Genomic DNA, 24453 nt, shown 5'->3' on the forward strand with positions numbered 1-24453 from the left:
CATTGTGGTATAACATTAGGTTACTGTTGACTTTTTTAAGATTTTATTTGAGGGGGGAGAGAGGGTGCGCGCATGAGCAAGGGCAGGGGGAGGGAGAAGGAGGCTCCCCGCAGAGCGGGGAGCCCAATGGCGGGGCTTGATCTAGGACCCTGGGATCATGACCTGAGCCCAAGGCCGATGCCTAACCGACTGAGCCACCCAGGGCCCTCTACTGTTGACTTTCTAAGTTATGTCAGGAGGAGGATCATCAGCTTCTGGACCATGGTTGCTTTCATATAAGGGGGACCTACTGTAATTCCATAAGCAAGGCTCAGCATCTGATTTAATTTTTTTAAGAGTGGCTCTAGTCCGTCTTTGTTAGTGTCTTCCATACCTCTTATCATTTATAATTAGAAGTTCAGCTAGTCATTAAATTGTTAGCATGTAGGTAGTTTTATATTATGTACACTAGCAAGACTTTATCATCTTTGACCACACCTGTAATAACCTCACTTTCTTGTTTTGGAAGATCAAAGCCATCGGCCAAACAGAATTGAACGCAAGCAACCCAGAAGAAGTGTTACAGCTGGCAGCGCAGAGAAGGAAAAAAAAGTTCCTCCAAGCAATGGCAAAACTTTACTTTTAAGCAGTTAGTTAAAATTTTTTAACTTTTATTTTTTAAACAATGGGCTAAAAATAAACAGTATTAGATTATATAATACATATGTACACATTAAGTGGTGTTTTCTTTTCAGACAATACTGAAACAGTTGAAAAACAACTATACAGAAGACTTCATACCATAGCTTAAATTTATAATTTCTTCAAAGGAAGAGATTCACATGTCCAGTAACAGAATAAACTAGCAACTTAGTATAATTTATTTTCTATTAGACCCACTCTTGAGGCTGAAATTTTGTTTCTTAAAAAAAAAAATAGGTAGAAGTAGCTAGTCTATACACAGCAAGTTCTTATGTCAGGTTTTTTGTTTGTTTTTAATAAATAATCTAGGAGTCAGTATACATTTACTACTTTTCTGCCTTATGAAAATAGAAGTTTAGGTCAAGTGTTAAGCTTTATCACTTTGACACTGTCCTTAACTCATAATGTAGGAATTAAAAAAGGACCTTAATAGTTTTGCGAACATAAATAGTCTTAGTCACACTAAATTAAGAAAAAGTCCTTAGGGATATCTTGGGAGTTAATAAAGTGACTTTCTCATATAAATAGGTTGAAAGGGTACTTCTTCACTTAAATTGTGATGTATGAAAAGTTATTATAAAGCAACCTTTGTGTCAAAGCCCAAAGTAGGAGCTACAACATTTATCTTGTTTAAAATTTCTTTGGTATTCCCCCTTTTTAGAGCACAGTTTAAACACCCATGTTCATCTAAGCCTTACTGGTTAAAAAATGCCATGGCAAGGCAAATGTATCAGTTAAAAAACAGATTAAAGTTCACCATTTGTAAAAATTCAAGTTTTATAATAGCTTGCTACAGCAGCTATAGATAAATTAGTCACCTTATTATAAAACTAAACATTTTGTAAACAAGTTTAAATTTTATTTTCAAAAACCAAATTGCACTAATCAAGAATATGAATTTTGAGAATCTAAAAACTAGATTCAAAGTATTGTATTACTGAATGTCCCCTTTAAGGTAGTACTTAATCTAGTCTAAAACGCCAATGATAAAATTCTTAGTTTATCAAGATAAACATAGTAACACTGGATCAAAAAAAATTGTTACGGCATAAATTGTGGCTGGCTTCTATCCAGTCACGTTGGGAATGAAGTCATCTTTGTAAACAATCCTGCTGTTTAAACAGCTAACCTAGGAATTTCTTCCTTAATGCCAATTTTAAGTAGTTTTTTTAAATTCAAAGAATGGCAGTGAAACTTCTGAATTGGCCAGGACAGTCATAGCACTACTTTTCTGAAAACTTTAGTAGTTCAGTTCTATGAAATTCTACCCAATACTCAGTCAATTCCAGCTTGTTTGCTTAGTTAACTTCTTCAGTGTTTTCCTGGTGGTTTCTCAGTGCTCTTCGGTGGTGTCATAATGCCTCCACTACACACTGGTGACAGCTGTCCCTCCTTTCTGAAGGTGTTTACGTAATTTACTTCATCCTATAGGTGTGAAGAAATCATGCGGAGATTAACAGGTAAGATAAAGCACTGACCAAGTTAACGTCGAACCAGATTTTTTGGGTATTAATTTGAGACTACTTAGGCCTCATGTAGTGGTCTCTGTCTTTGCAAGCATGACTAGTCACATTTTGAACTGCCTAAAACTTACCTGGACTACTGGCATTGATCTTGAGACACTCCACAAATCTTGCTGTGACGTTAGTGTGCCCATTAGAACTTTCTACCCCCAGTAGCTTAAATCACTGCCCTGAAGTATTTCTAGTATCCTTACTATCAGTTTCAGTGACTTACTAGATAAAAAACCAAAAAGCCCCACAAGAAACATACCAGCATAGCCAGATAATTTGTATGTGTCTGGATATTGTGTCTATCTTCCATAGAAATCTTCTTAAAAATTTTCAGCTTCACAGGACTAGTACTTTTTACTACACTGACAAAAGGCACCATCCAGTCTACACATTCAGAAATGTTGTCCCATTCCAAACCTAGACAGAGGAAAATTAGGAAAATGTGAAGGTTCTGTCAGAAACTGTCTTTCAACATAGTTTGAGAATGCTAATCTGCTTTAACTTATTGGAACTTGATTTTGGCCTTTTTTGTTGTTGTTGTTTTTGGTCTTTATTTTATTTTAATTTATTTATTAGAGTGCACGTGATAGCCCGGGGAAGAGCAGAGGGAGAGGAATAAGCAGACTCCATGCTGAGTGCAGAGCCCAACATGGGGCTTGATCCCCACCACCCAAGATCCTGACCTGAGCTGAAATCAAGAGTCAGACGCTTAATAGATTGAGCCACCCAGACGCCCTGATTTTAGCCTTTTAATAACATGACCGTTTTGAGGGAGAAAATTAGAGTGCCCCCCCCTTTTTTAAAGGATTTATTCATTTGAGAGAGAGCACATGAGCAAAGGGGAGGGGTAGAGGAACAGACTCCCTGCTGAGTGCAGAGCCGGAAACAGGACTTCATCCCAAGGATGTGAGATATTACCTGAGCCAAAACCGAGAGTTGGACGTTTAACCAACTGAGCCACCCAGGTGCCCCAAGACTTTAGAGCTTCTTAACCAATACCTTCTACATATGAAACAAATTATCAAAACCCAAAGAACTCTTAAAGCAGAGCTATATCCATGTTGACTAACTTCAAATGGATATAAATTCCATTTGACATTTTTTTGTTTATACTGAAGATTAGAAAATACTTCTAACCAAAAGGGAAGGTAGTGGCTAAACTAATTTTCTTCCATTTTAATAGGAAGCTAAAGTTGATAAAAGTACCTTTAAAAGTGAACATGTAAGAAGATAACAAAATACAGTGCTTTACCTGAGGCTTTCTTAACCACTTCAATAGAGGTAAAATGGCACAAGGCAGCGGCAGCCAATATTCTGTACTGGAACTCTAATGAATCGATGGCTAGAATACACAGATCTAAAAGCTAGCAAAGGAAAAAGCAAAAGTACACATATTTAAGAGAAAGGATGAGTGATACATGTTGCTACTAAAGATCAGTCACCTACCATTTTAGAGTACTTATGTGGACCCATATGTTAAGAATTGCTAAAACTACAGGGATCCAAAGATAATTTCCTTGAGAGTGGTGGCTTGAGTTAGGAAGTGAACAGACAATGACTGTTAGGACGCGGTGTGATGTATAGTAGTAGGAAGGGCACCTCATCCAGAGTGGGGAAGACTTGTGCTGCTTAAATCTTAAAAGATAAGGTAGCTAGGAAAATAGGGAGGTGTAGAGTATTCTACGTATAGGGAACAGCATTTGCAAAGATAAATGAGAAGGTATTCCTTTCCCTTGGAACTCCTAGTTCAGAACAAAGGAATTCCTTCATTCCTTATTTATGGGGGGGGGGGGGACGGACAGACGGACAGTAGCTGGAGAGGGACAGATAAGATCATAGATTAGCCTAGGTTAGATCATAAAGTGTCATTAAGAATTTTAGTTCTGATTACTGAAATTACTGGAGGATTTTAAATCAGGAAAGATACATTTTAAGAATGATCCTTTAGAAACATGTTCCCTTCTGTGTATCTGCTTCACTGTAGTCTAAACAGATTAAAAGGCAGATCTATAATCCAGGTATGAAGAGCTGCACGAAGAGCAGAATGGTGTAAAAGGGCTAGATTTCAGAGACCTAAGGTGATACCTGTCCAGTGAAATAAAATTATGTTTGCTCACATTGGTCCAGAAGATAGAAACATAAGAAGACTTAGAAATAAACAATGTAGACACAGTAATTACCAGCTTATCAAATGTTTGTTCTCTACAAAAAGGGTATAGCTACCTAAGATAATTTGGAATGCTGGGAATTGACAGAAAAAAAAAGTCTTCATTAGAAAGTTTTATAAAATGAACCAATTCTAAGATTTTACTGGTAATTCAGTTTTAGTTTCATAATGTGTTGACTAGATTTAAAATACAACTGAATTTCAACCTAGGTTATTTAAAACCCATCCCAATATACCGTAGTTCCTTCAGTTTCATATGTAAGCTTTTCATATCCTACACAGAATTAGAACATAGATTTTCCTCACTTATATATGGCAGTTACAGTAGTCTTTAAGATACTTACAAGAAGCAGGCAGGAAAGAACATTTGTTATGCTGGCCTAGGAAAGCGTAATTTGAACCTAATTTTTAAAAAATAACTAAGGTAATCTTAATTCTAATGTACAAAATAGGTACCCTGTGTATTCAAATAAAAAAAAATTATATGATTATCTTATTCTAAAGATTTTATTTATTTGAGAGAGAGACAGAATGAGAGACAGAGAGCATGAGAAGGGAGGAGGGTCAGAGGGAGAAGCAGACTCCCTGCCAAGCAGGGAGCCCGATGCGGGACTCGATCCCGGGACTCCAGGATCATGACCCGAGCCGAAGGCAGTCGCTTAACCAACTGAGCCACCCAGGCGCCCGATAATCATATAATTTCATACCGTACTAAAGACAACTGGCTAAATACCTTTTTCCATTTTATATATCAAAAAGGTATTTAACTCTATTTTAGACTCAAAGAATGAAAAGTATTCATGATACATTTGAACTCAAAATTTAAAAAGTCTTCTAAAATTATTAAGCAACATAAATATTGGGAACAGAATTTTATGCATCAGCAGTTTTCTCGTCAACTAAGCAGTGAATTTAATTATGCTTTTTGTTGTATAGCTTAAGACTATAAATGCACTAAACAGCTATAATAAACAACATTAGCATATAGTCAATGAAAATACCTGAGCTATTTGAATGAACTTTTCCTGAGAATACTGAGGTAGAAGAACTTTAGGAGCATCTTTAAGAGCATCAACTTGAAGGAAGAGATTTAGCCAGGAGATGACTGTTATAGGACAGAGTTCCCATTTTAAAGCCTGTTAATGGAATTAAAATACCTGTTAATAAATGTAGATATATATACACTGTTATACATAGCTACTTTACTAAATAGTCATTTAAAAGCTTTCTGCTTTAGGTTTATTTCTTCTAGGAATTTTTTTTTTTTTTTTTTTAAAGATTATTTATTTGACAGAGACAGCGAGAGAAGGAACACAGCAGGGGGAGTGGGAGAGGGAGAAGCAGGCTTCCCGCCAAGCAGGGAGCCTGATGCGGGGCTTGATCCCAGGACCCTGGGATCGTGACCTGAGCCGAAGGCAGACGCTTAATGACTGAGCCACCCAGGCACCCCTCTTCCTAGGAATTTTATTCTGACCCTTATGTTTATTAAAAATATTTAGAGATACTTCACAATGTAAAGGTGCTTGTATTTCACAGTCTATTAATATAGGCCCCTTTATTATTCTCTAGTCTTTATTTAGAAAGCTCATTAAGCCTAGTATGCATTCCTTTTCTCATTTCTTGCAGCCCCTGGTCTTCCACATCTATTTGCTGAAACTGCCTTTGTAAAATTGTATTCAATGACCAAAGCTAATTCCATTCAGATCTTCCTCAAGAACTCATTCTATACTTTTTCTTCTCATCAAATTTAAAAGTTCAGAACAAAAAAGACAAATCTTGATTCATGATACCCTCTCCTCCATGAAGCCCTGGGACTTTACCATTTACAAGCAGTCTAAAATAGGTGAGAACAGTGTTCCAGAAAATTCCATCTCCTCTTTACATACCCCTTATGCTGTGCTTCAAGCCTGAATTTGAATGATTATTAGAATGAGATCTTTCTCGGCACTTGAAATTTAACAGAGTTATGAATATGAACGTTTATAGATTGTAATCTGTAATACATGTAGTTTAGATAAATCTATAAAAAGTCCTTGTTTTCTTGTGTGTCCTATATAAAAACTCATGGTGATGGGCGCCTGGGTGGCTCAGTTGGTTAAGCGACTGCCTTCGGCTCAGGTCATGATCCTGGAGTCCCTGGATCGAGTCCCGCATCGGGCTCCCTGCTTGGCAGGGAGTCTGCTTCTCCCTCTGACCATCCCCCCTCTCATGTGCTCTCTCATTCTCTCTCTCAAATAAATAAATAAAATCTTTAAAAAAAAAAAAAAACTCATGGTGTTCAAATAACATACTTTCTAGTAGCTAACATTCAGCCTTTACTCTAATTCAGAGCCTGATTAAACACCTTTATGCTTCTCTTATCCATGCTTCTGTTAATAGCCTTTTTTGCATATAGAAAGAAAAAAAAGGCAATGAAATAATTCTCATCTGTTGGAAGAAGGGGAGTATCAGAACTAAGATTTGAGAGTCATTGTTGGAATTCATTTATATATACACATGCTATGCTAATTATACTTTTCAAAGCGTCCTTAATCACTTTTTTTTTTTTTAAGATTTTATTTATTTATTTGACAGAGAGAGGGAGAAGCAGGCTTCCCGCCGAGCAGGTAGCCCGATGCGGGGCTCGATCCCAGGACCCTGGGATCATGACCTGAGCCGAAGGCAGACACTTAATGAGTGAGCCACCCAGGTGCCCTCCTTAATCACTTTAAAATTAAGAAAGTAATATATTCTCAATATAGAAAACTTCAAAGACAGAAAAAGAAGAGTCTGCAGGTTAAATTCCCCTCCATCCATACCATTGGCAGTATTTTGATGCATTAACCTCTTTGAACTGGATCCTAATGCTTAATGAAACCTGTTTTGACTATTTACATTGTGGTCATTCAGATTCAGTAGTAATCACTAAGTTACTAAATTGGAACTAGACATAATAAATTTATTACCTTTAATATAATAAGTTCCATTCTTAAAATATCCTCTTCACTGCAGGCACCATCAGTGACATAAGCAAATTCTTGGAGCTTAGGAGCATATATTTCCTTTAAAATGGATTAAAAAAAAAATTAAGCACAGTTGAGATTAAAACAAGAAGTTATACAGAAACCACATACAATCTTCATTTTTAAGGACAGCTTCATGAAGTGATTATGTGTCTTAGTAACAGGATATTTTTCAAGGATACAGGAGTCCAAATTAGCCAACTGCCCTGAGACTCATTTTCATAGACTTGATCTTGAATTCCAGTTAATAAACAACTAGAATGGGGTGCCTGGGTGGCTCAGTCGGTTAAGCGGCTGCCTTCAGCTCAGGTCATGATCCTGGGGTCCTGGGATCAAGCCCCACGTCCGACTCCCTGCTCAGCAGAGAGCCTGCTTCTCTCTCTCCCTCTGCCTACTTGTACTATCTCTCTGTCAAATAAATAAATAAAATCGTAATAAAAAAATAAACTAGAATATCTTAAAATACTTGTTAAAAAATAAAAAGCCAAACTTGTTTTAAAATTACTTAGTATATTGGCCAGACCAAAACAAGACACTATTTTATTTTTTTTTATTTTTTATTTTTTAAAGATTTTTATTTATTTATTTGAGAGAGAGAATGAGAGACAGAGAGCACGAGAGGGAAGAGGGTCAGAGGGAGAAGCAGACACCCCGCTGAGCAGGGAGCCTGACGTGGGACTCGATCCCGGGACTCCAGGATCATGACCTGAGCCGAAGGCAGTCGCTTAACCAACTGAGCCACCCAGGCGCCCCCAAGACACTATTTTAAAATAAGGTCTAGAAACTACTGAAAACAGTTCCTTTACTATAAAAAGTATGGTAAATCAAATACATTCGGCAGTTTGGCTGACAGGTCTGTCTTAACAGCCCAGAGAAGAGACAGAATGATCGGAGTAGAAGAGAGGCCTGCTACAGATGAGAACAGGCCAAAAATCAAGATTTCAGTCTAGAAAGATACCTGAAACACACAGTATGACTCCAGGTAAGGATAGACTGAATACAAAAATATTCACCAGGGTGCCTGGGTGGCTCAGACGGTTAAGCGTCTGCCTTCGGCTCAGGTCATGATCCTGGGGTCCTAGGATCGAACCCCACATCGGGCTCCCTGCTCAGCGGGGAGCCTGCTTCTCCTTCTCCCTCTGCTGCTCCCCCTGCTTGTACTCTCTCTCTAATAATAAAAAAAAAAAAAATTTTTTTTTAAATATTCACCAAATTTGGCAGAATTGGGAGATAGCTCTTAATGCTCAAAAATGTATATTTAAATATACACTTAAATGAAGGCATGATTCACAGTCCCTCTCCTACCCTCAAAATGATTTCAGAAGAAAGTATGATATCCAAAATATACTGTTTAAGAAAAATAGATTGAAATTGTGTGAAAGAAAACCTCAGGCAAGAAAAGAGTTGCCTTCTATCCTGGCACCACCACCCAGATACAGAATATAGACCATTCAGTATATAGATATAGACCATTATTTTAACCCAGAATAGTATTTATTTCATTTGATTGGTTAGTTTTCAAAGACCATTCTGTTGAATCCAAGTGCCATACTTATGTATAGGGACCACACTGGTATATTTTGTCTGGCAGAATGAGCCATATGATATTTCACCTAGATGTTTCCAGAACCTAAACCAGATGCTTATAATAGGCTCAGATACTAACAAAGGGAACTATATTTATCCATCCAAATCAATATTCAGAAAATGTTCCAGGGGGAAAAACCACCCACTCATCTTTCTTGTAGAGTTAATTTTAAAAGCTGTATTTGCTGGGATTATTAATGTGTTGATTTTAAAAAGTGAGGTAAATCGATCTATGGATAAACCTTGAGAACTTACCTCAAGTTTGGAAGCGATGAATAATGAGGTAATTCCAATGAGTTGAAGCATATTTTTATTTATATCCTTTTGTGTCAACATAAATCTATCAAAAAAGTCTTGCGCAAGGTAAAATGTTTCTCTATGAAGTGTGTATACTTCACATACCTAGAGAAGAATCCAAACATTTAAATATTCAGTGCATTTCTCCAGATTAGAAAGTTCTCTCCTAAAATACCAGTCTTTAGAATACTTTTAAGACCAACTTTGCTTTTTAGGATACCAAAGCTAAGATTGGGGGGGGGGGCAGATATTAACATGTACTAGGATATAGGATAAAAGAGTCTATTACCATCCTCATTTATGCTTTCTAGTTTTTATTTATTTTTAAAGCTTTTATTTATTTATATGTCAGAGAGCACACACAGGCAGAGGGAGCAGCAAGCTCCCTGCTGAGCAGAGAGCCCGACGTGGGACTCATCCCAGGAGCCTGGGATCATGACCTGAGCTGAAGGCAGATGCTTAACCGACTGAGCCACCCAGTCGTCCCTACTCTTTTTTTTCACATGGACTTAATTTATTCCCAGATACATTTATACTACGAGTGAGAACTTTTTTCCATTAATTCCCTAATTGTTTATTGCTGGTAAATGGTTAAGTTTTCATGCTTAGTTTATATTTTTAATTCTAATAGCTCCAAATGATTCTCTTCACTGTTCTAGGTGGACATTTAACTACAAAATGGTAATGTTCCTTTCAGGGTGCCTGGGTGGCTCAGTTGGTTAAGCGACTGCCTTCGGCTCAGGTCATGATCCTGGAGTCCCAGGATCGAGTCCCGCATCGGGCTCCCTGCTCGGCAGGGAGTCTGCTTCTCTGAACCTCCCTCCTCTCATGCTATCTATCTCATTCTCTCTCTCAAATAAATAAATAAATAAATAAATAAATAAACAAAACAAAACCCAAAATGGTAATGTTCCTTTCAATGTTTAACTTCATTTTTTTTTTTCATGTTTTACTGCATTGGCTGAGAATTTTTATAGAAGAAAACTGAATGAACAACATTGGTGATGAGATAGTCTTGATCTCATCCCTTGTTTCTGACTGTAATGGGAATGTCCCTAAGTTTTACTATTAATAATAAACAGTATCTGTCATTCCATACTTATTACAGGGAAAGCTTTAAATTCTGAACTCTAGGAGGTAGCAACTTAATCCCCACTTTGAGGATGAGGAAAACAGAGATGGAAATACATGAGTTTCTAATAAACAATGTGTTAAGGAAATCTTAGTTTCCTGCATATTTTGAAATGAATGGAAACTGAATTTCAAAAAATGTCTTTCACATCTATTGAGACTTTATGATATTTCTCCTTTAAACTGTTAAGGTAATGTTGAACCATCTTTGCATTCCTAGACTAAAAGAATATACTAGGAAAAACTAGAGTTTAACACTGCTGGATTTATTATATTCTGTACAGTTTTGCATATAATCGTATTTAAGGGAAAATAGCAATAAATTTGATGGACAACTACTGGAGAAAAAGTCAGTGTAACATAAAAAGGAAAAAAATTCTACATAATTGTGTTTATTAGGTTGCTTCCATGATCACTAGGCACTCCAGAAGTTACCTTCTTGTACCCACATGATTGAAATATCTTCCCTTCTAGTCAGAATAAGAAATGATAACCTTACTCAAAAGGACAGTGTTTTATAGTCTTAAAAACTTTTCTGATAGCTTCTGAGATCTACTCTGCCATGTATTATTCCACCAAAAAGCCTATAGTGTTTCTCCCTTAGAGAACATCATCCCTATCAAACACAGGGAAACTACAGAGCAAATATCCAAGGGCTGGAGGAAAATCAGTCTCATTTACACAAGTAATCATTATCCCAATAATTTTAGAGACTCTTGGAATTATTATCCGGAAAAAAGGAATGGGCCTAAACAAGAGAACATTCTGGCATAGATCTTTAGAGACTTGGAGATCACGGTTACTACCTTAGATTAACGGTACAGTGTATTTCGAAAAGGAATAAAGGTATGTAATAAAGGGAAACTACATGAAGCCTAGGGGGCTTAGCACCTCTGGATATTCAAAGCCTCCTTATCATTTAGGACCTAGAATTTTTTTCTCAGGATTCTAAATCATAATTTGATTTTGATGATGCAGAAAAGGACTTCTGAGGGCCCTGAAGCCTAGTCCTGGTTCTTCACTTGGCATAGCAGAATTCAAAACCTTGTCAATTATATATACTGTTCATCTTGATCATCCTCTGTACCCAGTGCCTGGTACACAGCAATACCCACAGATACCGGAATTCTGAATTAGGTTTGGATTGTATGGGATGCAGTGGCTGTGTTATTTTATTCTCACAAAGCAGACATTTTCCATTTTGGTACCATCAACTGCAGTATGTACCCCCAAAAAGATGGCTGCTGGAAATGAATAATATACCAAGGGCACATGGAAAGCACATGTACATCTAAATACTCTTCCATTATACAGAGACAAAGGAAATTTGTATTGATGAAACATACCTCTAAAAGCCAGTCTAAAAGTATTGACCTCATCTGTGGTTCCAAGTCAGAATGCAGAACTTCAAAATGTTTGTCATGAACATATCTGGTCTCTTTTTTTAGCATGTTTAGCCAAACATCCTTTGAACATCCCCAACTATAGAAAGGAGGAGAAAAGAATATGTGACCTACATAATATTCAAGCTGTTTTACAAAGAATAAACTTCAGGCATTGAAATACAATTAGAACTTGGAAGGAGAAGCTCTTTAAGTTAGGAAAAAATTGCTACTTTAACTTTTAGAAACCATCTCTTTAGCATAAAAAAGCAGAAGCCTGAAAATGTACAGCAAGAACTTAGATTATGGCTTTCAGGAGTGCTTTCCCCATTTATAAAAGCCTCCCATTTAAGAGAACAATATTTTCTCAGGAGCAACACTGAGAATTTAAATATTTAAGCATATAATCCCAGTACAGACAAGTTCCAGTCATCTCCAGATAGATCAATAATAGACTCACCTAAAGTGGTGGTAGCTGGGACAGAGTATAGTGAAGGGGAGGGATGGTGAGTTTAAGTGTCTGCCCATTAATGTATGTATTAGAGCCAAATATACTATACTACATGTTTTGTATAAGCTGTACCTCTTAGTCATATTAACTAGAAAAAAGAATTGAGTATAGATCTTCCTAAGCTTGGTAAGAAATAGGGTTGATCTATCAAATGAAAATGTCGTACATGTTACAGTGCTTCCGTCTTAATTTAGAAAAATTATTTAAACCTCATTTAAAAAGCCTCTAATGAGGCTTACAGTATTCAGCAAGTAAATGAAAATTACTTCATAAAAAATCTATTTTAAATACCCATATATCCTTTGCAAACATCACCATTCTCAATACATGCATAAATATTAGTAAAGCAATTTTTGGATGTTTTTCTACATTATAATGAAGGTAAAATAGGACTCAAAATAGTGTAATAAGTTAGTACAATTTAAATCTTTGATACCAAATTACAAAAAATTTTCTTACCTTAAATCAGGCAAAGGTGAAGGATTAATAAAAAGATTTTTAAATCTGTAATTTGTAAATCTGGAGAAGTCACTTGTTCCTATTTCTTTGTGGGGTGTTTCAATGATAATACAAGGACTGATCCCCCCAGATAATACAGGTGGCCAACAATTCTGTTATTTAAAACAAAAATTTGTGCAAAAGAAAATCAGCTTTTGTCTTGGATCTTTCATAAATGGAAGCTAGTATCTTTAAACAGTCTATAGTTTTCCCCAAACACCATCGTTAACCACTGCCGACAATCCAGTTGACATTCATATTTTAGAAATAAGACATATAGTTCATAGCGATCTTTAAATATAACAGGTGGGATGTTTTAGAGAACAAAATACAATTCTGGAAATACATTAGGTATTGGGGGAAGGGAGTGATAACAAAATGCATCTGTAGTCAAACAGTAATCACTTTCAAGATTATAAAACTGAAATTCTCCCTGTTTACAATAGTGTCAAGGGCACCTTGTTTTATAAAAAGCTCCCCCCCACCCCAGTGAAGCCTACTTCCATACTTCAGAATACTATAAGGCAAAACCTTAAAAATGGAATCAACTGAAGTCAGTTACTTAAATATTTTTTAAAGGACCCTTTCCCCAACCAATGTTTCAAAGAGAACCATTGTCTCTAGTATTCTCTGTAGCACACACAGGGAGAATAGGTAGCAAAGGGCTGGGTGCCAGTCTGTCAGTGACTTCACATCCTATTTATGCCCCAAGGAACAGCTATTAGGACCCTCCACTATAGTCAGAGAGGGAACAAAGAGCAGTACATCGGACAGATTAGGCGGGCCCGGGTGCACCAGGCGACTCCAAGAGGGAGGGATTTACAAAGAGGAACCAGCTGCCTCAAATTCTGCAGCTGTAGTAGGATTCGGGCACATAAAAACCACCCAACGATATGCACCTTCCTGCTGACCTCTAGGGGCATTCAAAGTAAAAGTGTCAGAGGTATCTTTCTATTGCATAGTAATAACACAATTCTATTATTTGTCCTGCATTCGTTTCCCCAAAGCCCACCCAGCCCAGTTCTGCATTACCCTAATCTCATACTGATGTTTCTTGGTGACCTCCTCTTTCCTTTTTTTGACATCCTAGAAAATAAAAAAGACCATTGTTAAACTGAAGTCCCAGCAAAGAATTTCTTCTGTCTCCTCTCTCTCTTCCCTTAACTCACCTGAGCTGTTTTTCTCTTCTTGGCCTGAATTATCTGGGTTTCTTGGGGGGAATCCGTCTGGCTGGGCTGGGGCTGTTGCTTAGCTTGTAAACGACTACTACGGTGAATTTTTTAAAAGAAAGTTTAGTAAGTCATGAGTTTTAAGCACAGTAGCTAACTTTTAAACATATCTACAAGACAAATAATGTTACCTGCGTCTTGACATTCTCTTCTTCCAGGTGTGTGAAATCTCTGGAGGGGAGAGAGGAAAAACGAGAGTCAAATATATTGTCACCCCAATTCTCCCAAGTGCTAATCAGACGCTCTTGCAGGCGTTACGGCTCAGTCCCTCAGGAGATGGCCTGGGCCATTTACCATGCTGTCTTATGCACAATGGTTGTCTCACGGTATTAATTTTGGACCCATGCCTGCGTCTCAACTGAATGTACAGCCGGGACGCGAGGGTCTTCAAGAATTTACAAAGCACCCCCAGCAACGAGGCAGCTCTCCCCCAAATGGGTCTTTTCTGCACCCTCCATCCTCTCTCCCGGAACCCCGAGGGGGGCTTGGGCAGCGCCCCCACGGCCCCCCTTCCATCCTGGACGAGCCGCGGAGAGAGAGGGGGTTGTGGAGGCGAAACGCCGTGGAGAAGCCGGTTCCGCGCCAATTTGGAGAGCGGCGGTGGCGGGGAAGCAGGGGGCGGAGGGAACGGAGACTTGTGTCACGTCCTTCAGTCTCCTTTCCCTCCTTCCCAGCCCCCCGGCCCTGCCTGTCGCTTGAAGGGGCACCAGGACCCCGACTCCAGATGGGGGGTGGGAGTGAAAGGAAAGGGAGTTAAAGAAAGGGGGAACTGGGTTGATCAGGGAGCTCTTCTCCCCGTGAAGAGAACCCAGACCCCTATCCTCTCTCCCGCGGGAGAGCTCCCCTAACGAGGGTGGGAGAGAAAACCCCTAGAATGAGGGCATTTTCCGTGGCCTCCCCCTTCGGGGCAGCCCTCCACCCGCGTCGCTTCCCCGGCCCCCTGCCAAAGATCCTGACAGGGACGCAAAGCGGGGAGCCATCCCCCCCAGCCGCCTGTTTCTCAGCCTTCCCATTTTTCCTCTCTTAGGCTCCCGCCCGCGGGAAGAATCGGCCCCGGGGGCTTTCTTTCCTCCCGCACTCCGCCCTACGCCCAGCACCTCCTCACCGCTAGACCCGCTACCGCTCCGCTCTCAGCTGGCGCCGGCGCCAACCCAATATATAGGCCGGGCCAGGCCCGCCCCGCACGCATGCGCCGCAGACTGACACCTCCAGACTGCGCGCTCCCCTCTCCCGCGCGCCCGCCCGGCAGGCCCGCGCGCCGCGCCCTGCTCAGTCCGCGCCCGCCCACCCCGAGGGCCCGGGGTCCGCTCGTCCAGGCCCTCAGTCCGCGTTCACCTGTTCTCCACTTCACCTGCCTGCGCGGCCCGGAGGCGGGAGGGAGTCTCTCAGAGGCTCCTCCTCCGAGGTCTGGCTCCCCGCCGCTCTGCTTCCGCATCTCCCCCCAGTGCTTTCCAGTTCCCTCCCGCCCTCAACTCCCGGATCCCGTCCGTGTCAGACCGCGCCCCAGTCCCGGCCTACGGCCAGGTGGAGGCGGCACGGGCGAGCACAGAGTAGTCGGGAACTGGCCATCCTGCGGCGCACCGTGGCTGTCCCGCTAAGGCCTCAAGGAACCCGGTTCCTTCGGAAAAGACGCCGGGACCAGCAGGGCCCGCCCCCGCGGGAGGAGCGCCGCTTTGGCTGGCGAGCTGGCCAATGGGAGGCGAGGACGGCAGCACAACGTGGAGCTGCTGCAGAATGTAAACAGAGCCCGGCGCGCCGCGGGCCACGTGTGTCCCCGCGCGCCACCCGTCGGGTCTGCGACCACCGGGGCCGGCCGTGGCACCTCAGGGCAGCCATTCTCTGGGATGCCTGTCTTGCACTTTGCTCCAGCCCGCTGACGGAGGTTCGTGTCAACCTTCTTTTCCCGCTCCCCGCTCCGCCGACCGGGTTACCTCCCACGGGGGGGGGGGGTCTCTCCGCACCCCGCCGCCTTTCCCCTGCCCGGGGGCTTCCCACTCCGAAGTCCCCGCGCGCAGAAAACGCTCGCGCCAGGCCGCACCCTCCCTTCCTGTCCTCCGGACGGGCAGTTCCGGGGCCCTCCAGGAGTAAAACGTCTCTCAAGAGCGGGGCGGGGGGCAGCATTCGGCCTTCCCCTGAGAGCGGCGGCCCTCCCGGGTCGGGCCGGGAGAACTGCCCCCACCACGTGCAGGGCCCGGGCCGGCCGACCGGCCGCGCCCCGCCCCGCTGCCGCCAGCGCGCCCTGCGGAGCCCGCGCGAGTTGCCCGCGCAGGAGGGAGCCGCCCGCCTCCGAGCTATAATAGCAGGAGGCGGGCCCGACGCGTTTCCTTCTCTTTCCGCCCGCTAGCTAAACATAGGGGTACCCTCGCTACCTCTATTACCGCCCCTCTCCAGCGCGCCCCAGACTGGACATCTCCAAGTAGGACAGGCTGTTGCTACTCCGCTAACAGGTTTTGCGGCGGGAGCGGTGGGGCTGAGACGCCTACGGGAACAAAGACCCCCGCGGTGCAGCAGCCGAGAGCAGGCTCCCGGGAACTCGCGGCAGCTCGGGCCGGCCGCGGGCTGGCCGGCTTCGGCGCTCTGCCCCGGCCCGGCGCGAGCCGCCGGGGTAGGGCCGGGGAGACGAAGGCGCTCGAGCTGGCGCGGCGGCGCGGCCCGGGCGGGAGCCTTTCCCGAGATGCACCAGGCGGCGGCGGCGGCGGCGGCGGCCGGGACCGACCCGGGACCCCGCCCCGCGCCTTTTGTGCCTCACGCTTCGTGCGGCCCCAGGAGCCTAGAAATAACCACTGCTCTTCGGGGTTGGGACTCTCAAGGCCAGCTCTTTTTCACTTTCCCTCTTTGGATTCTGACTCTGACGACAGGCTCGTGACGCCGGCAAAATAATTGTCTTCCCCCGGTATTAACGCAGGAGGAAATAGTAAGAGCCTTGCCTCCGGCGACGTAGAATCAGGAGAGGCCCTGAATCTTCAGTCCCAAGAAGCTCGATACCATTATAATGCTTATGCTGGCGCTCTCGTTCCGGGAGGAGTTGCCTCCGTTTGCAGTCACCTCAAAACACGTGCGGGTAAAGCTTAGAGATCTAACAGCATGATGGTAAGAAAAGGGAGGTCTTCCAACAAGCGTATGTTCCCTTGACGTACGCAAAACTGGTGGCCCAAATGAGCGACTGTGATTATGAAAATATATTGAAAACTAGGCATGTCGATGAACATCTGTAGGATTAATCTTGGAGTATGTATGTATTGTATGCCCACCACTGGGCTAATTAATAAATTGCTTGTAAACAAGACATGTAATTAGAAATGTTCTTTGGTCAGTGCCCTTGACTATGAAGTGAATACAGTGCAATCATAGTAAGGGAGAACTCGGAAGCGATCTCAAGACTGCTTTGTCTGGAACCAACAGGGTGAATTCTCCATATTACAGGTAGCTGGCCAGTGGTTAAGTGGGACTGAAAAGGACATGGGTTTACTCTCAGATGGACCCAGGTTCCAATCCTGCTCTGCTGCAAGCTACTGAATTCCTCTGAGCATGGGTTTTCTTCAGAAAACGTAGAAGACACTCATTTCAAGGCTCTTTCTAAAGATTACATTTGATAATGTATATAGAGACCCTCTCTTATGTATGTACCTGTCACAGAGCAGATGCTCTTTGCTCCTCTGTCCACCCCCTTACTAGTTTACACCCATAGAAATTGAGTTGTTTGAAAGATCTGCAATAAAACAGAAAGCTGAATTACGAAATTGCTGTTTCTCAGAATTTTGTTCATGTAATCTTTTGGATACTTACTTTAGACATTTTTTTTTTTTTTAAGTTTTAAAACATTTTTTAATTTAAGTAATCTCTGCACCCAACATGGGGCTTGAACTCATGACCCCTCCCCCCCAAGATCAAGAGTCACAGGCTCTTCCCGCTGAGCCAGCCAGGTGCCCCTAGACATCAACTTTCAATATGTTATCTTTGTTTCATATTTTAGCCTCCTCATTTCCCACTGATACCAGTTTTAAAATTCACTTATTTTGTGTGATCTCAGGGTTGTGAGATCCAGACCGGAGTTGTGCTCTGTGCTCAGCATGGAGTTGGCTTGAGATTCTTTCTCTTTCTCCCCCTCTCGGTCGTGCTCTCTCTCTCTCAAATAAATGAATCTTTGAAAAATTCACTTACTTTGAAATGTATATTCTTTCATGCTTGTAGTAATTTTAGAAATTTTGGCATTTTCTAAAGTATATTTTCCCCCAGTGTTCATGCAAAGTTAAACACCATGTTAAAGTATTGGCCTCTACAGTGCTTTTATTTTCAGGGAAAAAAAAGGCAGGGAGAAAAGATTTTTAGAGGAACAGGTTTAAAAGAAGTCAGGCCCAGCCCACTTCTTTCTTACTTTTGTACCTTTTCCTCTCTATGCCTCCTTTGCGAAAACTTCCTAACCCCTTTCTCTGTGCTCTTCAGTTCTGCACACCTCACAGTACAATAATTACCTATTAAAATGTCTTTTATCTCCAACTAGGCCTTGGATCTTGTTTTGTTCATCTTTTTATAATCGGTACCCAGCAGTTCAGAGGCCTACAAAGTAGGACCTTGGTAAATACTGAATTGAATTATGCATAGGATATCCCATTATAGAACTTTAATTCTAAGACTAGAGTGATGGATGGTAGAATTAGTCACCAATTAATAAGTTTTTTAAAAATTAATTCTATTTTTTTAAAGATTTTATTTATTTGACAGAGAAACAGCGAGAGAGGGAACACAAGCAGGGGGAGCAGGAGAGGGAGAAGCAGGCTTCCCACTGAGCAGGGAGCCCAATGCGGGGCTCAATCCCAGGGTCCTGGAATCATGACCTGAGCTGAAGGCAGATGCTTAACGACTGAGCCACCAGGCACCCCAAATTAATTCTATTTTTTAGAAGTTTTTAGATTTAGAGAAAAATTGAGAGGGTAGAACAAAGTTCTATATATTCCTTCACCCTCCCTGACCACCTCACACAGTTTTTCCTATTATTGACACATTAGTCTGTCACATTTATTACCATATGAATCAATGTCAATGCATTATTAACTAAAGCCCATGCTTTATTCAGATTTCATCAGTTTTACCCTAATGTCTTCTTATTGCTGCTGGATCCAAATCCATCGCATTTAGAACTCATGTCTCGAGGTTCCTCTTGGCTGTGACAGTTTCTCAGATTTTCCTTATTTTTTTATGTCCTTGACAGTTTTGAGGAGTGCTGGCCAAGTATTTTGTAGGATGCCTTTCTTTCTTTTTTCTTTCTTTCTTTTTTTTATTTTTAAATTTTGTTTGAGAGAGAAGTGGGGGGGGAGGGCAGAGGGAGCCCAATGTGGGGCTCAAACCCAGGACCATGACTTGAGCTGAAGGCAGCCACTGAAATCACTGAGCCACCCAGGTGCCCCTGTAGTATGCCTTTCTAGTGGGATTTGTCTTATGTTTTTCTAATGGTTAAACTGAGGTTATAGGTTTGGAGGAAGAATATCACAGAGGCAAAGTGCCATTTTTATCATATCAAGAGTACATACTATCATCATGGTTTATGACTGTTGATGTTGACCTTGATCACATAGTAGTGTTTGTCAGGCTTTGACATTGTAAGAGTCACTTCCTCCATCCCCACCCTCAAATACTCTACTGCTTGGAAAGAAGTCACTGTATGCAGCCCACAGGGAAGGAGTGGGGAGCCATGCCCCTGCCTTTAAGACACAATATCTATGTCATTTATTTGGAATTCTGCTAGATTTGTCTCTCTCCCATTTATTAACTCATTCAGTGATTTATTTATATCAGTATGCACTCATGGATATTTATACTTTCTTGTTTTGGTTGTGTATTTTGAAGTATAATTCAGTAGTACTTTATCTTGTTGCTTAAATTGTTCTAGCCTTGGCCAGGGTATTTTTAATACTTTTTTTTTTGTCATAGAGCTGATTTGAAGTTAAGCAAAAATGAATATGGCTAAATGATAACCAGTACATCTCATATGAAGAGAGGAATAAAACATTTTTTTACCATTTACCATTAAACTTGTTTATTATCCATCTTACCCAAAACGCATCAACAGAAAAAAAATCCTTTCACATTTTAATACTGAATTGCCCATTAGACTATTCCTTTTATTGTCTCATCAAGGACATTTTCCAGTAAACCTATTTTTTTTCTTTTTTTTGTAGTGGCGAGTGCTGGTAGGATGACTGCTGGCGTAGCTGGGCACCACTGTCTTGATTTTAGCCAGCAGTTTCACCACCGCTGCCTTCTGCATCAGCATAGCAAACGTTGACACCGTGAAAACAGTTTTGACCTCGTGGTCTCCCTGAAAGGGCCTTTGGGACCCCAAAGATTCCCAGACCACACACTGAGAACTGCAGGTGTCGTCTTAGTTATGCCTTTCTTCTTTTTTCTGAGCCTCGTAATTATAACTAGTACTTCCCGAGCAGGGTGAGGTGCTAAGCTCTACTCTAAGCTTTTCCATCGTATTAACTCCTTGCCGTCCTCCACCAACACTATGAGGCAGGTGCTATTATTGTCATCCCCGCTTCACAGGTGAGACACAGATGTAGTTTGCCCAGGACCCACGGGGGAGTCTGACTCCAGCACTCCTGGGCTGTGCTGTTTCCAGTTACCACCGGGTCATTTCCAAATCAATCCTCTTTTTTCCTCCGCCTTAGTTCAGTAGGACTCCCAATCTCTCCTCAGTACAGTGAGCTCCCAGCTGGTTCTCTTGACACGTGTTGCCCTTTCTGATCGGCTTTCCAATGTATTGCCAAAGCTCTCTTTCTCTTGCTTTTTAAGGTTTTATTTATTAGAGAGAGAGAGCTAGAGAGCATCAGCTGGGGGAGAGGCAGATGGAGAGGGAGAAGCAGACTCCCCGCTGAGCGGGGAGCCCCACTCAGGGCTTGATCCCAGGACCCTGGGATCACAACCTGAGCCGAAGGCAGACGCTTAACCCACCCAGCCACCCAGGCACCCCCAAAGCTCTTTCTCAAGCGCAGAATTGCCCACACCACCGCCGCCGCCCTGCTATCGATTGCCTTGGGGTAAAGGCCAGAGCCCGTAACACACAAAGCCTCTTGCACCTGGGAAGTCCAACTGCAGGGCTGTTCTACACACCCCCTGCCCTTCTCAACTGGACCTTTGTACTTACACTTCTCATTCCTCCCTCTGCTGCCTTCCCTCAACTAATTCCCACGGCTCCATTACTACTCAAACACCACCTCCTCCAGAAAGCTGTCCTGCTCTGAGGCGGGGCTCTTTACACTCCTTTCTTCCCACTTCCTCCTTTCCCCCATGCAGGAGCTCCTTGGGGGCAGGAACTGACACCCACGTGCCTGGCCAACCGTAGTCCCCTTTGTGGAATGAATGGAGGGGGCAGCGGAAGTGTGCCCATCTGGCCAGTCCTCCTAAACCAGACTCCAGGGACCACTCCCTTTGCAGGGGGCATGTTGGAGGACTCAGCAGGGTCATGGCTGAGTGCTGCCCTCTAGAGGCAAGCTGTTTCTGGCACCTGGGATTCCAGAAGCGCCGAGGAGTCTAGGCGGAGAGAGCCTGGCTCTGTGGGAGCTGCCTTCAGCCACCCTGGGGGCTGGGGTGGGGGTGCACTTGAGAAGAAAGGCATCTTAACGTGTGGGAGCTAGAGCCCCTTAGAAATGGCCGGTCCAGGTCCTGAAGGGTTTGTGGTAACTCCACAAGGAGAAAGAACAGGGATAAACAGGGCAGTGTTGGAAATCCAGAAGCTCCAGGTAGAGGCTGAGGTTGGCAGGTAGATGCAGGGTAGATCAGCCTGCTCTGGGCTAGGCACTGTTCTTGTTAACTGCAGGGGATATGACAGTTAACAAGAAATGGCCCCTATCTGCAAGAGCTTACTATATATCTATTGGGGTAGGGGGACAGGATCAACGTGTAACAAATAACTATCATTAAGCAGTAGAGAAAAAAAAAGTAATGATAGAGGGGACTATTAAGCTGTAGGGGGTGGGGAGTGAATTGGGAAGGACTCACAGAGGTGGTGACATTTTGTCTATTTCATTCATTAATTCAACAAACACTAGGACACAGTAGTGAAGCAAACGAAAATTCCTGCTGCCTTGGAGCTTAATTCTAGTTAAGGGGTGTAGAAAACAAACATACGTCAGATAGTAATAAGAAGAAAAATAAAAGCAGCATAATGTGCTGGGAGGTGCTGTATTAGATGATCAGGGAATACTAATTGGTGTGACATTTGATCCGAGAACTGTGAAGTGAGAGAACAAGCCATGCAGATAAGGAGGAAGAACATTCCAGGCAGGGGAACAGGGAGTCCAGAGGAGCTTGGCTTATTTAATGGACAACAAGGAGGTCAGTATGGCTGGAATGTAGTGAGGGAGGGAGGGAGAAGAGGCAGCAGGAAGGAGCATTTAAAAATGGCCCGTGGGACTGCTGGGTGGGAAATAGACTCCGAGGGGAGATCAGTCAGTAGACTAGAGTGATCCACGTGAGAGATGATGGCGACTTGGAACAGGCTCGGGGTGGTAGGGTTGATGAAAGCTGGTTGCATCCAGAATGGATGTTGAAGGTAGAGCTGAAAGGATGTGCTGATGGATTCAATATATGCGACAGGGCCAACTCAAAAGTGAACAACTAGCTGAATGGCTATCATTTATTGGAATTGGGAAGATGAAGGGAGGAGTGGCTTTAGGGCAGAATGAAATCAAGAGTGGGTTTTGGACAGATTAAATGTTAAAATCTTCCCCTACATTTTATTACGAAAATTTTAAAGATTTATTTACTTATTTTAGAGAGAGAGCATGGGGCGGGGTGAGGGAGAGAGAATCTTAAGCAGATTCTGCACTGAGTGCAGGGCCTGACATGACACAGGGCTCCATCTCACGACCCTGAGGTCATGACCTAAGCCGAAACCAAGAGTCAGATGCCCAACTGACTGTACCACCCAGGCGCCCCTTTTAGGAAAATTTTAAATGCCTATTAAAGTTGAAAGAATTTGTAATGAATACCCATATATCTAGCACCTAAATTCCACCAACATTTTGCTATTCCTACTTTATCATAGTTCTCTCCATCTATCCATCCCTCTATCCACTATTTCATCTTATTTTTGGGTGCATTTCCAACAAAACTGAAGATACCAGTATATTTCCCCCTGAATACTTCAGCATTCCTAGCATTAAGAGTTCAATATTTGTGGGGCGCCTGGGTGGCTCAGTCGTTAAGCGTCTGCCTTCGGCTCAGATCATGATCGCAGGGTCCTGGAATCGAGCCCCGCATCGGGCTCCCTGCTCCGCGGGAAGCCTGCTTCTCCCTCTCTCACTCCCCCTGCTTGTGTTCCCTCTCTCGCTGTGTATCTCTCTGTCAAATAAAGAAATAAAATCTTTAAAAAAAAAAAAAGAGTTCAATATTTGTTTTTTTTTTTTTGAGGTAAAACTTACTTAAAATGAAAAGTACAAATGCTACATATACATTCTTAATGGACACACTTTTGTAACCCGAACTCCTGTCAAGTTATAAAACATTACCACCACCCCCAGAAAGTTCCCTTTCCCTGGCAATCCCCCCTTCCACCTTCCACCATCAGGGAGCCACTGTTTCGAGTTTTTTCCACCACAGACTGGTTTTACTGGTTCGCTGCTAGAACTTCATATTATATACAAACTACATTATACGTGTGCATATCCACACACACATATGGCATCCCAGCGGCCTCTTTCACTTAACGCGTTTTTGACTCTCATCCGTGCTGCTGCGTATACTGGGACTTTGTTCACTGCTTAGTATTCCATTGGGTCTAGACACCAGTGTATTTTTTAGTATTTGGCTATTTTACGTAGAGGTGCTGTGCACATTCATGTATTTGAACATTCCTGCTGTGAACACTTGTGGACAAACATATTCACTCCTTTTAGGTAGTTACCTAAGAGTAGAATGTCTGAATCACAGAGTAGGTATGTGTTTCAGTTTTATTGAAAAAACAAAAAACAAAAACAAAAAAACCACCACCAATTTGTTGTGATGAGCACCAGGTGTTGTAAGTGTTGAATCCCTAAATTCTACACCTGAAACCAATATTACACTGTATGTTAACTAATTGGAATTTGAATAAAAACTTGAAAAAAAAAACCTGGGGAAAAAACCTGGGTCCATCAACAAAAGAATGGGTAAACACATTGTGGTTCTAGTCACATTGTGGAGCGCTGTGCTGTAGTTCAAATGAAGTAGAGCACGAGTATCAACATGGACTCTTTTCAAAAATACAATGTTTGGGAAAAAAGCAAATTTTAGATAGAAACATTCAGTATGATACCATTTATATGAAGTTGGAAAGCATGTGAAACAGGTATTACATATAGCTATTGATACATACTTAGTAATAGCATAAAGGAATGTTTTGCAAAAATGATGATGATTTCAGGGTAGTGGTATCTCGGGATGGGGGCAGGAAGACGAATGGGATCAGAGGG

General features: G+C 42.4%; 3 protein-coding genes across 4 annotated transcripts in view; 2 read left to right on the plus strand and 1 right to left on the minus strand.

Annotated features, from left to right (window-relative positions):
* The window catches only part of INTS8 (integrator complex subunit 8), a 56651-nt gene extending 55951 nt beyond the window's left edge, over positions 1-700 (plus strand). For both annotated transcript variants that reach the window (XM_035011549.1, XM_035011550.1), the window contains one exon: positions 509-700. In XM_035011549.1, coding sequence (XP_034867440.1) covers positions 509-625 — 117 coding nt within the window. In that variant the 3' untranslated portion in view covers positions 626-700. The remainder of the gene's footprint in view (positions 1-508) is intronic.
* CCNE2 (cyclin E2) lies at positions 669-15116 on the minus strand. Its single transcript, XM_035011551.1, has 12 exons — positions 15105-15116; positions 14131-14170; positions 13940-14036; positions 13803-13856; positions 12732-12883; positions 11726-11861; positions 9207-9353; positions 7308-7403; positions 5364-5498; positions 3448-3559; positions 2455-2612; positions 669-2106 (listed from the first exon to the last, which is right to left on the minus strand). Exons 2-12 carry the CDS (start codon positions 14142-14144, stop codon positions 1993-1995), a joined length of 1215 nt encoding a protein of 404 aa, XP_034867442.1. The 5' UTR covers positions 14145-14170; positions 15105-15116; the 3' UTR covers positions 669-1992.
* On the plus strand, positions 14295-17283 carry LOC118015407. Its single transcript, XM_035012266.1, has 3 exons — positions 14295-14325; positions 15370-15881; positions 16344-17283. The coding sequence occupies exons 1-3, from the start codon at positions 14295-14297 to the stop codon at positions 16863-16865; spliced, it is 1065 nt and encodes a 354-aa protein (XP_034868157.1). The 3' UTR covers positions 16866-17283.
* Positions 17284-24453: the final 7170 nt, after the last annotated feature.

Source organism: Mirounga leonina, unplaced genomic scaffold (genome assembly GCF_011800145.1).
Source record: "Mirounga leonina isolate KUSES-001 unplaced genomic scaffold, KU_Mleo_1.0 Mir_165, whole genome shotgun sequence".
Lineage (NCBI taxonomy): Eukaryota > Metazoa > Chordata > Mammalia > Carnivora > Phocidae > Mirounga > Mirounga leonina.